The 15,098-nt window shown below is 56.1% G+C and overlaps 1 protein-coding gene across 1 annotated transcript in view; it reads right to left on the reverse strand.

Annotated features, from left to right (window-relative positions):
- The window catches only part of CAMK2A (calcium/calmodulin dependent protein kinase II alpha), a 34,898-nt gene that overhangs the window by 14,472 nt on the left and 5,328 nt on the right, over positions 1-15,098 (reverse strand). The window contains exons 2-12 of the mRNA XM_008921014.3: positions 14,416-14,510; positions 11,552-11,611; positions 7,740-7,794; positions 7,425-7,490; positions 5,792-5,864; positions 5,315-5,417; positions 4,677-4,760; positions 3,991-4,085; positions 3,484-3,606; positions 2,641-2,724; positions 1,248-1,290 (exon numbers count right to left, since the gene is read on the reverse strand). Of these exons, the coding sequence (XP_008919262.1) occupies positions 1,248-1,290; positions 2,641-2,724; positions 3,484-3,606; positions 3,991-4,085; positions 4,677-4,760; positions 5,315-5,417; positions 5,792-5,864; positions 7,425-7,490; positions 7,740-7,794; positions 11,552-11,611; positions 14,416-14,510 (881 nt within the window). The remainder of the gene's footprint in view (positions 1-1,247; positions 1,291-2,640; positions 2,725-3,483; positions 3,607-3,990; positions 4,086-4,676; positions 4,761-5,314; positions 5,418-5,791; positions 5,865-7,424; positions 7,491-7,739; positions 7,795-11,551; positions 11,612-14,415; positions 14,511-15,098) is intronic.

Raw genomic sequence — 15,098 nt, forward strand, 5'->3', positions numbered from 1 at the left:
GGCCGCACAAACCACCCCACTGCCGCTGCACCCCCGGAGCAGGGTGGGACCGGTGGAGTTCAGCGCCATGCGAGACCCTGCTCTCGCTCACCAGCCCCGCTGTGCTCCTGGGCCGGGCGCACTGGTTGAGCCCTTGGGCCGTGCGTGGGACGGGCAGCACGATGAGAGACGCTTTTGAATTTCCTGCCCTTTGATGCTTCCTGTCCACCGCCTTCCCCGGCGCGGGGCTGACACCGGATCCCCCCAGCTGCTGGACTCCTCCAGCTCCCCTCCACAAGTGCTAAATGTGTCAGCACGATCCCCGCACGACAAATGCAGATACCGGCCCTGGCCACAGCCCTCTCCCTGAGCTTCCCTGGCACCCCTGCCCGCCTGCCGCACCTGACACCCGGGGCGCCTCAGCAAAGCACCCTGAAACACCCGTCTAACCCCAAACAGCTGCCACCAGCAGGCTCAGCGGCTGCAGGGCTTGGCTGGTGTGTCCCAGCGCTGCAGCACCGCTGCAGGGACATTCCCAGCGCTGGGGAGGGCTGGAGGTGACAGCAAGTGGATGAGCTCTGTAGTCACGTGGCTCCATTTGGTTCCGTGCCTGGGAATCGCCTGTGAAATCCCATCTGCAGCGAGGTGTCCCCAGAGGGAACAGCTCTCCGTGAGGGTACTGGGGCTTGTGGCTGTGCTGAGACCTCTCCAGTGCACAGGCTGGGCTGCCATGCTCAGTCCTGTCTCCCATGCAGCCCTCGGGATGTAGAGAGGCAGGAAGAGAGTGGGAAACCCTGCAGGATCAGCATCCACCTGCCTGGGGAGAGACCTGAGGGATCCTGCTGCCATCTGCCTGCCGTGGCACCCAGGAACCTGTCTGACATTCCCGATGCAGAGGATGCTCTCCCTGAGCCACAAACATCTCCAGGAGGACACAAAACCAACAGCTTGAGCTCCGGCTGCCCCCAGCACCTGCATCCCCACCCCAGCACAAGCCAGATGGTTGGGCACGTATAAACCCCTACACCACTGGGGACCACTGCATGTCAGCCAGACACCTTTCCTCTTGCATCCCACACCAGATGCCAGCCTGGAGGTGCCAGGTGATCTCCCCTGGAGGACTACCCAAAACCACACATCCCCAGGGGCACCAGGCTGCAACCTCAGCCTCCCCATGACACTCAAGGCAAAGCCAGCTCTCCAGGAATCCTACGGATTTGCCCTGGGCATCCTGTAAGACAAAGAGATGAGTCCGAGACAGAACCTACCGGAGAAGTTCCTGGTGGCCAGCATGGTGGTGAGGATGGCTCCCTGAAAGACAAGGAAGGCAGAAGGAAGGGTGTGCTGGACCCCAGCTCTCCACACCCTGCTGCTCCCCCCATCCCTGAGGGCGGAAAGCCCTGCTCAGCACCTGTCCCCCAGCCACCTGGCTGGACGGAAACTGGCCCACGGACTCATGTTCTCCTCCTGCCATCAAAAGCAGCTCTCAGTACCCAACTCCATATCACCAGCAATGAGGCATTGGGTTGCACTCTCTAAACTGCCTTCCCTCCAAGATTAAAGGGATATTAAATATCTGTGGGGCACTTTTCAGTCTCATACTACCCTGCCCTAGATGTAGCACAACCCCACTGACCAGGGCCGGCAGCTGGTGGCAAAGGGACCCACCAGGAGCGGAACCGGATTTAATTGGCATTAAAGCTGTGCTAGCTCAGAGCATCAGGGCAGGGATTGCTCATGGGAGCCACGCAAAGATCACCACTGCAAAACAACATTTGTAAAAATCCTTCCCCTTTTCCAGCTGAGTTTACTAACTAGTTGCTCAGCGTATAATGAGATTACTGATTACTTTGGACTAATTGCTTACAGTAATGGATTACTATTTGGAAGTGTATGCCTGAACTAATTTGATTACTTGTCTAGCAGAAAAGTAATAATAGTTTATAGCCAGTTTCTTTGCTTGATAATCTTGTTAGTAGCCTGCAGCTGCACTGTTCTGTGTCATGGTGCATTCAGGCCTGGAGCACTGATGGCTCTGGCTACAACACAGGCCAGAGCTGTCCTGCTCTGTGCCTCCAGCTCTGGAGGAAGCATTGTGATTTCCAGAGCCCATTCCCAGTGCCATGCTGCTGGCTGAGGCTGAGCAGCACCTGGGAAATGGGTGCTTCAGGGAGGTGCTCCAGCTGGAGATGGTGATTACAGAGGGGGTCCAGGCTGTGGCATGTGACAGCATCCGAGACGGGAAAGCCTGTGGGGCTGCTGGTGTGTGTGAGCTTTTTGCTTTTCTATGGATGACTTTACTCCTTGGCTGCAAAGTATCTTGGCCATCAGGCAGAGGGTCTCACTGTGCCTCTCAGACCCATGTCCTGCCCTAAAGAGGAGCTTTCTTGACACAGACTCCAGAGGGAAAGTGCTTACCCCAGCATCCAGTGTGACAGCTTTCCTTCACCATGGCTTTCTCTGAGCACTTGGGAACCCCAGAGAGATGAAGCCACTACTGCACTCTGTCTCTTTTGCCTTCTTCACAAGGGGGGCCCCAAATACCCATCACCCCCATACCACTGCCCAGAGACACCACCCTGTCCCTTCCCACACAGAGAATAAGCCCACCTATGATCCAACCATGTGTTTTGAAGCCCGCTTGGACAGTATGAGAGTTACCTTCAGCTTCCTCCGGGCATTGAACTTCTTCAGACAGTCCACTGTCTCCTGTCTGTGCATGCATGATGCCACAGTGGCACGGTGCTGGGGGGAGAGAGACCTGGCTCAGAGCAGAGCTGGGGGGAAAGGGCTCCCCCAGCCCTGCTCTCACATGCACACACACGTGTGCGATCTCCCGTGGCCGAGGCACGGGCCAGGGCTGCCTGCAGCAGCAGCAGATAAAAGTTTAATGGGCAGTGGGAGATCGAAGCTCTGGAGTCAGCAGGATCTGCTCTGGTGGAGGGGTTGCAGGAAAAACTGGCTGCCCACACAGTTAACCCCTTGACTGACCAGCCATGTTCAGCAGTGTGCTCAGGGTTTACACATGTGGGGTCCCAGGGTTAAGCTTACAGACTCCTCCTGCCTTTAGGAGCTGATTCAGAGAGAGAACCAGCAGCCAGAGCAGTGGGATGAAGTGAAGGGGGGGGTTGCTGCTGGGGTAGGTGGATGGATGGACAAACACAAGCCTGCTCCCATCATCTCTGAAGAAAAGCCCCCCAGCACAGTGTGACACCAAGAAACCAGCCTATCCCCACCAGGGCTGGGAGCATATGTGTCCTTCCCATCACCAGCTCCCCCAGGACACGCTGTTTGCATTCACAAGCTTTTCTCTGCTGTAAAACCCCAGGGAAAACGCTGCTCTGAGAGCACTGAGAGGAACCATGCCAGGAAACCCATCTTCCCAGGATGGAGAAGAGAGCTGGCAGCGTGTGTGATATCACATGCTCCTCGGTAAGGTGTTCTCCCCTTGTGAGCCCCCACATCTCTACAGCTTCAGCCCCAACCAGTGAGTGTCGAACTCACCGATATCCAGGGGTGCTTCAGAGCCTCCGCTGCCGTGATGCGCTTGGACGGGTTTATGGTCAACATCTTGTTGATGAGATCTTTTGCTTCTGGAGTCACTGTGTCCCACTCAGGGGAGGGGAACTGCCAAAACAAAGGGACCAGGATGAGGGATGGTAGGAAGGAACAGAAGGAGCAGAAGCCCCTTTACATTTGGGTTGGTTCTCCCGCAGCCTGGGGCAAGTTGGAGAGATGGTGGCACAACTGGAAAGAGCTGCCACGTAGAAAACTGGAGAGCAGAAGTGGAAGAAGAAAGTTGGAAGGCCCAGGACAAGACCTATCTGTCCTGCAAAGTGGCCCTGAAACATGCTAATGTGTGCACCCTCTGTGACCAGGGCAGAAGAAAGAACCTTGCTCGTGTCTGTCTGAATTTGGCCAGATTGCTCTTCTAGAGCAGCAGGTTGTAAGGCAGGGACAGCAGGAGAGAGGGTAGACTGTGAAAAGGGGGAACAAGACAAACCCACTCACATCATAAGCCCCAGCCTTGATCTGCTGGTAGAGTCGGTGCTGGTCTTCATCCCAAAAGGGTGGGTACCCGACCAGCAGGATGTAGAGGATGACACCTGCCCAGGAGAAGAGATGGAATCAGTGGGAGAGAATTCATTAGTGGAGGTAGGAGCAGACTCTGCCTGGGGATTGGCCAAACTCAAACAGAGAAACAGAAATTAGGGAAACATGAGGATTTGCTCATTGATTAAAAAGCAAAAGGCTTGTTGGTGGATCCATCTTTGTGCTGGTGGTCTCTGGCAGCCACATGCAGACCCTGTAGTGGGTGCCCTGGCAGGTCTGGGCGATGCCTCCTCCCCAGTGGGGGTGGAAAAAGGCTCCCCTACAACTGAAACTGCATGGAATCATTGCCTGACTCCACCAGCACCTCAGGGAAGAGAACCAGCATCTCTCCTGACTGGGAGCTTTGGGTACATAGGAAGGGGGCTGATCCTTCACAGAAGGGTGCTGCTGGATTGGGAGAGAGGGTGCTGCTCTGGGGACAGCCCAGGGTAATGTGCCACCTCTTGGGTAAATCCTCCCCCTGAGCTTCCCAAGATGTTGTAGCAACTACAGCTCAGGACATGCTGGATGAACAGCCTGCCTCATCCCACCCAGCCCGGCCCGACCCAGCCAGCTCCTGGCATTCCAGCCCCTGTCTGACTTACCACAAGCCCACAGGTCCACGGCTTTGCCATAGGGGTCCTTCCGGAGCACCTCGGGGGAGAGGTATCCCGGGGTGCCAGCGAAACCTGGGACAGACAGCCCATCACACCCTGCTGGCAGCAGCCCCCATCCCCACACAGCTCACCAGCAGGGACTGGTGCCCAGCCAGGCACAGCAAGAGCCAGGAGTCCTGGCACATCCTGACCCGGTGGGACAGGCACCCTCCTGCCAGACATCTCTGTGAGTCCTGAGGGCAGAGCAAACTGTGGCTTTCTGCCACAACCAAATTCCAGGGTTGTCCATAAGGCTGGAGTGCTCTGATGAGCACCTCCAGCACTTGCAAGAGGCTTCCCTCCCCCTGGTCTGCCCCTATTGCCGGTTTGTCCATCTCACCAGGACATCTTGGTGACTCACAGAGTCCCTGTGGAGTTGCTTGCCTCTGCCCTGATCAGTACTGGGCTGTTTCCAGGAGCACAGCTGGAGCCATCAACCTCCTCACCCACTGTGCCTCTTGTGCTGCTGGGATGCTCCCATAACCTGGGGCTCAGGTCCTGGGGATGTGTGTCCCACCTGGAGCCGCCCTGATCAAACACGCCAAGGAAAGCTGAAGAATGCCCCACCTTGGGCCAGTCCCACTCACCAAACCACGCTTGCTGGTCCCCCTCCACCTCGATGGCAAGGCCGAAGTCAGCCAGCTTGACGGCGGCACCCTTCAGCTTGGATGCCAGCAGCAGGTTCTCGGGCTGCAGGAGGAGATGGGGGTTGGAGAGGAGTGAAAGACCCATCAGGGGCTCCACTATGGATGGGAGGACCTTCCCAGCACAGCATGGAGGAAAGTCAGGGCTCTGGATGTGCTTCCCAACTGCATTGTCCTGCTATGTGTCTGGGTGTCCCTGGATCCTTAGAGAACCGTGGACTTCAAGGACCTCCCTGCCCCCCTCCTTTGTGTTGTTTCACCCTGGAGTTGGTCTTTGCTCTGTGGCTTTCCCAAAGCCCTACACGTGTTCCTCCCTGCTGTTTCAGCAGCCCTGGAATACTCTGGGCATTGCTCCACAGGGTTTTGCATCACAGACGGGGTCCCCCATCCTCCCACAGGCACTCCCCCTGCAACTCCTACCTTCAGATCCCGGTGAACCACCCCCATCTGGTGGCAGTGCAGGACAGCCTCCAGGATCTGCTGGATGCAGTGGCTGTGGGAGAGAGGAGAAAGCTCACACAAGTGGCCAGTGAGGCAGAGTTTTGTCACACACTTCTGTTTCACAGCATTTCACCCCTCTGCCCCTCTCCCCATCACACTGCCCACCAGCAGCCCCTCAGCACAGATCAGTGTCTCCCTCCACCGAAACCCACACATGTGTGGGGAGCAGTTCTAACCCACTAAGGCACCATCAGAGCTGCTGCACACCCACTGATGGTGAGCAGGAGCATGGGGGCTACAGCTGAGCCTCTGGGATCCCCACTGGAGCAACACTGGAGTGTTGGGGGGGAGCTGGAGACCAGCAGTGGAGCCACAATGCCAGCCCAGGTCTGGTCTCCAAACCCAGGCAGAGCAGATGTGCTCTGTGTAACCTTTGCTCCAGCCCCATTTCCCTGCTCTGCTCTAATGCAGGTGGCTCTTGCTGCGTCTGCTTACTTTATATCTAGTTCATTACATCCCAGCTCTGCTGCGTGTGTGAGACAGGAAGGGAAAAAGACAGAGGCAATGATCGCTTTTACTCCGAAACAGCTTGTGTGCAAGGCAGAAGGTCTTTATTTACATCTATTTTATTTTATTTGTATGACACTAATAAGTGGATGGGCTGTAAGTGGATTCAGTGCAGGCAGCCCATTAAATGAGATTGCTTTCTGCTTAGAAATAAAGGATATTCTCATGCAGAGAGGTATTGTAGAGCTTACCACCCTTTTGGACACATATGTACAGGCTATGCTTAGCCTATGGGCAAAGCCAAGAGGAACAGTGATATCTGGAGATTGGAGAGGGGCAAAAAAATGAAGCTAATTCTGTCCCTTGGCTGAGCTGCAGGGGCCAAAGAGGTGGCTGAAATGGCACCCAACCCCCTGGCTCTGCAGCAGGGTACCTGGAAAGTGCCAGCAGGAGCGTGGGAGAGAGCAGAGCTTGAGCACATCCTCCCACCCGGCCTGTCTTGCCTGCTCCTCCTCAGTGCTTTCAAGTGGTAAATGCCAGAGAAATGCTTGCAGATGGTTGGAATGCAGCTCCAAGGGGAAGGGGGTGAGGACTGGGGGGTGTCCGTGATATCACGGCCCTGGCTGGGCACCAGTCTGGTGTTGGGCTTCCCCTCTGCCCGCCTGGAGAGCCCCAATGCCCCCAGCCCAGGGAGCCCTGACATCCCCAGACCAGGGAAACCCGATGTGCTCAGCCCAGGGAGCCCCAACAGCCTGCTCCTTTACAGGGAGGTCAGATGTGGGCTAACCCATCATTCCAGGCAAGGAAGATGCTGCCAGCAATGGCTGGGAGCCATCTGATTTGGGGAGGAAACCAGCCCCATGGTAGCACATGCAATTCTTGGCACAGGAGTTGAGCGAGTTAAAAAGAGCATTTTTGGAAGTCTTTTTTGCACGACAGTTCTGGTTTATGAGTATGTGTTGCAGGAGTGGCTGTAAAACACCTCCCAACACGGAAGGAGCTCATGCTGCAGAAAGCCAGGCATGTAGGACCCTGGGAGGGAGCAGCTCTCAGGAGAGAGGATATAATCTGTCCCCTCCACAGCCCCACGTGTGTCTGTGCTCACCTGGCATCCGCTTCACTGTAGTACTCCCTGGCCACAATGTCCTCAAACAGCTCCCCACCAGTGACCCTGCGAGAAAACAGGGGGAGCTGGATTGATTGACAGCACACTCGGCCCCGGCAATTCCCCCCCAAAATGTTCTTTGCACAGCGGGAGAGTCGGAGGTGCAGGACAGGGACCTGCCCTCTGCCCGGCTTGGGGGACCCAAGCTTGGTTCAAGCCCCGTGGGAAGGGCTCGGGTGAGGTGGAGGGTGTGTCACCCCGGGTGCAATCACGGAGCTGGCAGTGGGTCAGGGGATGCATTGAACCATTACTCACAGGTCAAATATCAGGTAGTGGTGGCCCTCCTCAGAGATGCTGTCATGGAGCCTCACTGCAGCAGAGACAGAAGGGTTATGGGGTACACCTGGCTCCCACCCCACTCCCTGGGAATGTGTTTGCTCCCCTTTGGGCACAAGCAGGAGCTGGGGAAGGGCACAAGCAGGGCTATTCCTCCTCCCTCCTCCTCTTGCTATTGCCACTGACTGGGTGGGGGTCTCTGCTCACCAGGGGATCCCATCCATGGCCCCAGCCTGGGGCAGTGGTGAGAGGCTCAAAGGTCACCTCCAAATTGGGGACTGCCCGGAGCTGTGTCTGGCTGAGGTTCCGGGCAGCTGCTGGGCTATCTTGGGCACTGGGCAGGCTGCAGGCATGGGTGTCCCCAGCCCCAACAGGATTAGTGCCTGGGCACAGGGAGAGCTCAGCCGGGTGCTGGGCTGACAGCCCTGGCACCCACAGGGCTCTTTTTATTTTCTGCTCATGACCTTCCTTTTCTCCTTGGGAATCTCCGCAGGATGAGTTTCCCTGTCTCCTGGAATCTCACCCTGCTCGTCACACTGAGGGGCACCCTCTCTCCTCGTGCACACCTCACCAGACACAGCCAGGTACAAATCTGTCACCCTGCAGCTGTGTGCTGATTATTCAGGCTCAGATCCCTGCTCACAGCTTAGCAGGCAGATGTGCAGCAAGGGGAGGGGCACGGAAACAGGTAGGATGGATAAACAGAGCCTGGTCCAGTGTCCTCTGTCCCCCACCTCACATTTTGTTTCACTCCCTTGAGGCTGTAAATGTTTAACCCTTCTCTCTCTCACCTGGTTTTAGCCCTATACAACTTTCAACATCTTTGAGAATGTTAGGAATCAAGGAGGAAAAAATAAACATCAAGGTGAGTTTATGGGAATTTTTACTTCTAGACCCTTTTACTGCAGCTAAATCAGCTGAGCCCTGTATGGAAACATCCTCCAGACTCAGTCTGACACAGGCGAGATAACAAGCCCCATCACTGAGCACAGATACTGCACTGCATTTCTCTTATCTCCCAGGCCAGCAAACACCACTCTTCTGGTCCTTCTCCCGTCTCCAAGCTCCACAGGCAGATCCAGCAGCTGCTGAGACCACGCTGCCAGCAGTGGCAGCCCACCCAGCCAGGGCAGAGGAGGTCTGATGAGCTGAGCACCATCCTTCCTATGGGTCTCTCTTGCAATCCTGATTACTGACACAACTTTCTCGTCTTATTTCCCAGTTATCCTTCTCCACTGCTGGCCTCTGCAGACATTCCCTGTGCTACAACATCTGTCTGCTCCGTTTTTCTCTGACAAAACCCCAGCTTTCCTGCCTTCCTCTGCTGAAAGAGACGTAATTCCTCCCATTTCATCTTGCCTGGGAGGGATTTGGGGGTATCACGGCTGGGATCCCACAGAAGCCAAAGTGTTCTCAGGGGGATTAGGTGAGTTCGGTGTGGATAGGGCCAGCGTAACCACAAACAGATGGTCCAGATACGTTCCTTGCCTGGGGAAGTCCCAAAGCCTGTGGCTGCCAGGAGCCAAGGAGGTATAAGAGGGAGCAGCTGCTCTAAATATAACCTGATCCTACAAGTATCTGTTACTGACCATAGTCAGAGAGAGCTGCACTGGCCAAACCATTCCAGCTCAGTGCCGGGAGCCAAGGCAAGAGCAGGACACAGCTTTGGGACTGAGAGTCAGGGGACAACAGGTACCTGGAGTTAAAACTGCAGGTTTTCCCAATAAAGCAAGACTTCCCTGAATGGAAAAAAACTTTGGGAAACCACAGCTCTCCTAATACATCCCCCAGTACTGTGGATGTACTGCAGGATCCTGGGGACCTGGACCTGCCCTTAACTGCCTGTGCACGGCTTTCCATGTGAGGTTTTCCAGCAGGCACAGTGCAGAGCCCAGACTGGTTCCTCCAGGAACTACAGTGTGGCTTTCCAGTGGGAAATGGAGAGACCCCATGCGTTCTCATGGGAGATGGAAAGACCCCACCTCGCTGCAGGGAACAAAGGAGAGGACAGCAAAGCCCCCGGCAGCTGGGGCGCGTCTCCCAGTGAGGGCTGGAGAGGGTTGTTCTGCCTCATCCCAGCAGCAGTGCCTCCTCTTCCTCATGCCAGGCCGCTCTGCAGTGGCACAGCTCGTTCCAGCTCCTGGGTGGGTAATGAGCCGCCTTTGCTGCACGGAAGGGGAGCTGCCAGTCCAAGTTTCCAGGCAGCAGGAGCAGTGGAGGGGCGTGAAGGGAAAGAGGGTGTGGGGTGGGGAGGGGGGGTGGAGAAGAGCCTCCTGGGTATAAATAGCAGCGGATTGGGCTTGTTAACATCTCAAGCTGTTAACCCCTTCCAGACCTTGCAGCAGGGATGCTCTGAGCCTGCCAGGTCAGGGCCAAACAGCAGGGGGTGATGCAGGGGGGGGGACAAGGCACAGGAAGGGCTCAGATGTTTCTGTCCTTGGAAATATTGTCATCTCCACCAGCAGGTGATGGAGAGGGAAGGGAGGAAGACAGCCATAGGGAACAGCTGTGGCCAGGCCGGGAAGCTGGGGAGCTCCAGCTGCATGGCCCAGCTACCATCCTGCGGGTCTCGTGGGGTGAGTTCCTCTGGTTTTAGTATTTCCTGCTATTCGTGCATTTGCAGTGTGTTTCCTTCATGTCTCGGCAATCGATGCCTGTATTTTGGTGCAAAGGGATGCTGCACTCCCTGGCAGGACCCCTGCAGGGCAGCTCCTGGTCCTGCCTGAGCAGAGGCTGGGGAAGCCAGTGGAGTCCGGCACCCTGGCAATGCAGGGGAGACCTGCCATGCAGCCATGTGCCGAGACAGATGGGAGCTGACGGTCCTTTTTCAAACTGAAATATTTATGGGACAGGAGCCACATGGTTGGTCCCAGTGGCCCTGGATCTAGCTCCCTGGATCTGCTGCAGCAGCTCGTGGGGAAGGACGGATCCAGGTCACCGGAGCAGTGAGGGGGCCAGGGAGAAGCTCGGCCACAGGGGAACCCTCCCAGCTCCTGACTGTGGGTTGAGAGGGCTGCAGAAACCACCAAATGCTCTCCCTAAAGCTGCAGGATCTCACTGGGGTCGGCACATCCTGGATTGCAGCAGAGGGAAGAGGAGCTTCATCCAGACTATCTGCAGGGATCAAGAGCCTGCATCGGCATCGCTCTCAGGGATGGAGTTTGGGATTTTATTTTTTTTTTTTTTACTGCAGCTTTTTCCCCTCCCTTCCCTCTCTCTCCTTCTGGCCTATTTTTGTCTTTTGCAGGGGCTCAGGAGTTTTCCTGAAACAGCTTTTCCGAAGGAGGCTACTCTCAGATGGACGGTCGGTGGGAAAGTCTTCGCTTCCCCCCGCCATCGCTCCTCCCACACGCCCCGCGCTGCTGCTGCTGCTCCGAGCTGCAGCCGCTTTTTGGAGCATGCAGAGGAATACGGCACCCGAACGGGGGGAGAGCAGTAAAAATAGCCCTTTGCAGCCTCCTGAGGCTCCGCTTCTCCCTGAGGGAGCTATGGCCAAATGGGTTAGTCAGGACCTACTTCAATCCCACCATGCCTGGTGGGGGCCTTTCTCCCCATGGCCCCGTTAAGGATGGTGCTTCCCGCGAGGAAGAGGAGGGATGGCTGTGCGGATCTCGGCTGCCACCGAGCCCCTCTCCTCTGGGATGGTGCCCGGAGCACGAGGGAAGGACAAACAGTCCGTGCTGCTGCAGGCAGGGCTGGATTATTGATGGGGACCCCCTAGCCCCGGCTGGGGCACGGGAGGGCATGTGGGCAGCGGAGCCCCAGCAACGGGGGTTGCAGGGTCTGCTTACCAATGTTGGGGTGCTTCAGGAGGCGGCAGATCCGGGCTTCTCGTTCCAGCTTCTGATGATCTGAAAGAGGCAACGGCCCTACATTAGGATCTGAGGAAGGGACTCAACTGCTCTCAGCTCCTGCTGGGCTCTCAGAGGAGATGCCAGCACAGGAAATCTGGGGGGACAGACCAGCTGGCAAAGAGAAAACCCATCTTTTTTTTTCTTTTTTTTCTTTTTTTTTTTTTTTTTTTTGCTAAAGAATAGCAGATCTGGGGACATGTTCAGCATCAGGGCCTGATGGGCACTATTCCACCACAGATGTAGCCCCCAGCCAAGCCCCTAGGTACTGATGCCATGGGTGGTCCTGGGCTTGGGATGATCCCTTGTCCTCCTCTCTCCCTTCTCTTAGCTGAACAATCTCTGATCACCTCCTGAATATCCTGGATTTGCTTGGGTTATCCCTGCCAGCAGTACTGTTCCCTTTTCTCCTATTTTTTCAGGCACAAGTAATCAGAAGGGACATTTCTGGTCCTGCATGGTATAATTTGAGCAACTGAATGACTAGAGAGAAGTGTCAGGCTGAAATGGGGCTACAGGCTTTGCTCCCTGTCACCATCACCAGCCATTTCACATCAGGACTTTGCACTCCTGCATCGCAAAACCCTGGCTCTGAAAATGTGCTTTGCTCTGGTGCCTGTCTGCAAAAAGGCAGCACAGGTCCCTTTCCTCAGCTTTTGGCTTGGGAATGTGAGACAAGGGAGCTCTGGGCGAAGCAAGTTGAGCTGAGCAAAAAAATCCTCCACCCTGGGGCACCTCAGAATGAATCTGTAAATTATTTTGTTTCTTCCTCTCCACTTCTGCTCACACCTGACCCAGCCATCCTGCATGGAGGTGCCTGTCCTGAGGAAATTTCATGCTAGCAGGAACTCAGCAGCCGGGACAAGTGAGGATATAATTAGGGCTGCTTGTCTCTCGGTGCTCTCGCTGCTCCCTTGCAGGTTCACACCCCGGAGTCTCGCTCTGCATCAAATCAAACCTGGGTGTCTCCAACCGCCGAGATGGGAAGGTGATACAGCCCCTTCTCTGCAGGGCTGAAGCCTTCCCCAGGGCTGAGTATCCCCATCAAGTGGGAGAGTCACCCCCGGGTTTGGAGTGAATTTTGCAGCCTGTACTGGAGTCTGTGAGCTGAAGGCTGGGACAGCCTCCATGCCTCATTCAGCTCCCCACGGCATTTTCCCCAATGGGGCACAATCTTCCCAGGATGGGATGGGGTGACAGGGAGAGGTTGGGGTTTAGGCTTTTGTTTTTCACAATTAAAGTGAATGACAGGGACGGGCTGGAGGGACAGCGAGGCACGAAATTCTCTGGGGAAGTGACCCCTGGCCGCAGTTCCTCTCCTATCCCACAAATCCAGCTCCTGCCTGCTCCCAAATCCCATTTCTTCTCCAAGACTTCCACTTTCTCCCCTGCTGGCCCCTCTGTGTCAGCAGCCAGGAGGATGTCTGAAGAAACAGACCATGGCTGGAGATGTTTTGCAGCTTCTTTTCCCCACTCCTCCCTCCCTGCCTTCCCCCCCTTTGTGTATGACACAGCCAGTGGCACATCCCCGTGGGATAGTGGCTCCTCATGCCCCTCTGGGGCTTGTCCCAGTCTGGGGAAGCAGCAGCGCTGCAGGAATGGGAGTTCCAGATCATTAGCAAAAGCAGCTGGAGATTTCAGCTGGTGGAGCAGGGGAAATAGCTCTGGCCAAGTCTCCTCAGGGGGCAGATGGGCACAGAGCCACTGCAGGGACAGCACAAACCCCAGGAGAGGGTGGAGAGGGGCAAACTGCCTGAGGAGGCGAGTGGAGGCAGGATAGAGGGGGGTGGCTCAATCTGCTGCTTCAGGCAGCCCTGAAATCTGGGAGGCATTTTCTGCCCACCCTGCTGCCAGCTGGGGTACATGGGCAGGAGCCAAGAGCTGAGCCCAGCACTGCACACTCTGCCTGGAGCCCAGCTCTCAGCTTCAGAGAAAGAGAAATGGTCCATATCCCAGAAGAAGGGCAGGGGTCAATGCTGGAGGAGCTGGGGAGGCTCAGTGTTGGTGCTGTGCCACTTCAGCAGCATGGTGGGAGGGAGATTGCAACATGTTGGTTTAATTCCAGGTCAGAAAGGAGCTTGTCACAGTTTTCTGCATTTCAGTTTTGCCTTCGGAGGTCAGCAGTGGCAGGAGGGAGAGTCACCAAGGGAGGTTAATTAAACTCTCCTGGCAGGGTGCTTGCTCCCGGCACCCATCCTGCACTCCCGACAGCCAGAGAGGAGCTAGAGTGGGGACACAGCATCTGCTGCCCCATCCCCTCCATCCTCCTCATCACAGCTCCTCTGCCACATTCCTGGGGGCAGAGGGGACTGTGCCCTGGGGCAAGGGCTGACTGATGCTTTTCTCTGCTGGCTCAGCTCAGCCTCAATTCGAGGAGCATCCAGGACAGATCCACCAGGACAGACCCACCAGCACCTCTTCCAGCAGCAAACAGCCAATGTGCTCCACCAGAGTGATTAACCAGATGGCAGCGAGGGGTGAGGGTCCATCTACAGTTAGAAATGAAGTCAAACCCCCACTTGAAAGGACATTCTGATTTCACTGATGAGTAAGAAAACCTGCACCACCAAGAGTGGGGATAGGGGGTCAGTGAGGGCCCTCTCAGAAGGTGATGCTTCCAGAATAACTGTGCTACCCAGTGCCTGAAGCTGGCAGTGGTCTGGCTTGCTGCAAGGCTGTCACCAGCATTTTGCTGCAGAGTGGTGGCAGATCTCAGGAACAGAAATGGGGTCCTATGGGACAAATTCCTCACTCTGTAAGCCCTGGTTGCCTCTCACCTCCCCAGGAACATCTCCAGCACCTACCTCGAGCAGAGAGCTTCTTGGTGTTGATGATCTTGGCTGCATACTCTTGTCCTGCCAACACCTTCACGCATCTCCTGACAATGGAGAAAGCACCCCTGGGAAGAGAAGAAGCCACAGGGAGAGGTGAGGGTGTGGTGTGGGCAAGGGCACAGCTCAGCCCTGACGTAGGATGAGAATGTGGATAAGAATGGGGATGTGGATGATGGCTGGGGAAGGGATTTGGGGAAAACATTTGGAGGGATCTCAGTCAGCTTTCCTTGCACCACTCTCCTTGGGAAATGATGGGTGCAGGGTGAATGTGGGATTCTTCCCTCCGTGCTCCTCTGGGACACTCCAGGCATTGTGCACCTTTACTCCTCTTCCTTCCAGCTCTGCCCTACTTGTCCCCAAGAGAAAAGGGGTAATGATTTACCGGGGGCACTGGCTCCTGAGGGACACTGTGATGGCTGCGGCTGCTACGAAGCTCTCGGCCACTTCAGCCTGTGTGGCTCAGCCTGCTCTAGACCTTGCAATCACAGCAGCACTTGGCAGCTGTGAGCAGTGCCAGGTCCCCCCAGCTGCAAAACTGCCACCCAGGCAGGGATAGCCCAGGGGATCCTGTGAGCAAGGACCCCTGGAGCCAAGCTGGACAGGGACTGATGCTGCTGTGCCTTGCACACGCATGAGCCAACGTGCAAGGCTCT

The sequence above is a fragment of the Manacus vitellinus genome, unplaced genomic scaffold (genome assembly GCF_001715985.3).
Source record: "Manacus vitellinus isolate BGI_N305 unplaced genomic scaffold, ASM171598v3 scaffold_51_pilon, whole genome shotgun sequence".
Taxonomy (NCBI): domain Eukaryota; kingdom Metazoa; phylum Chordata; class Aves; order Passeriformes; family Pipridae; genus Manacus; species Manacus vitellinus.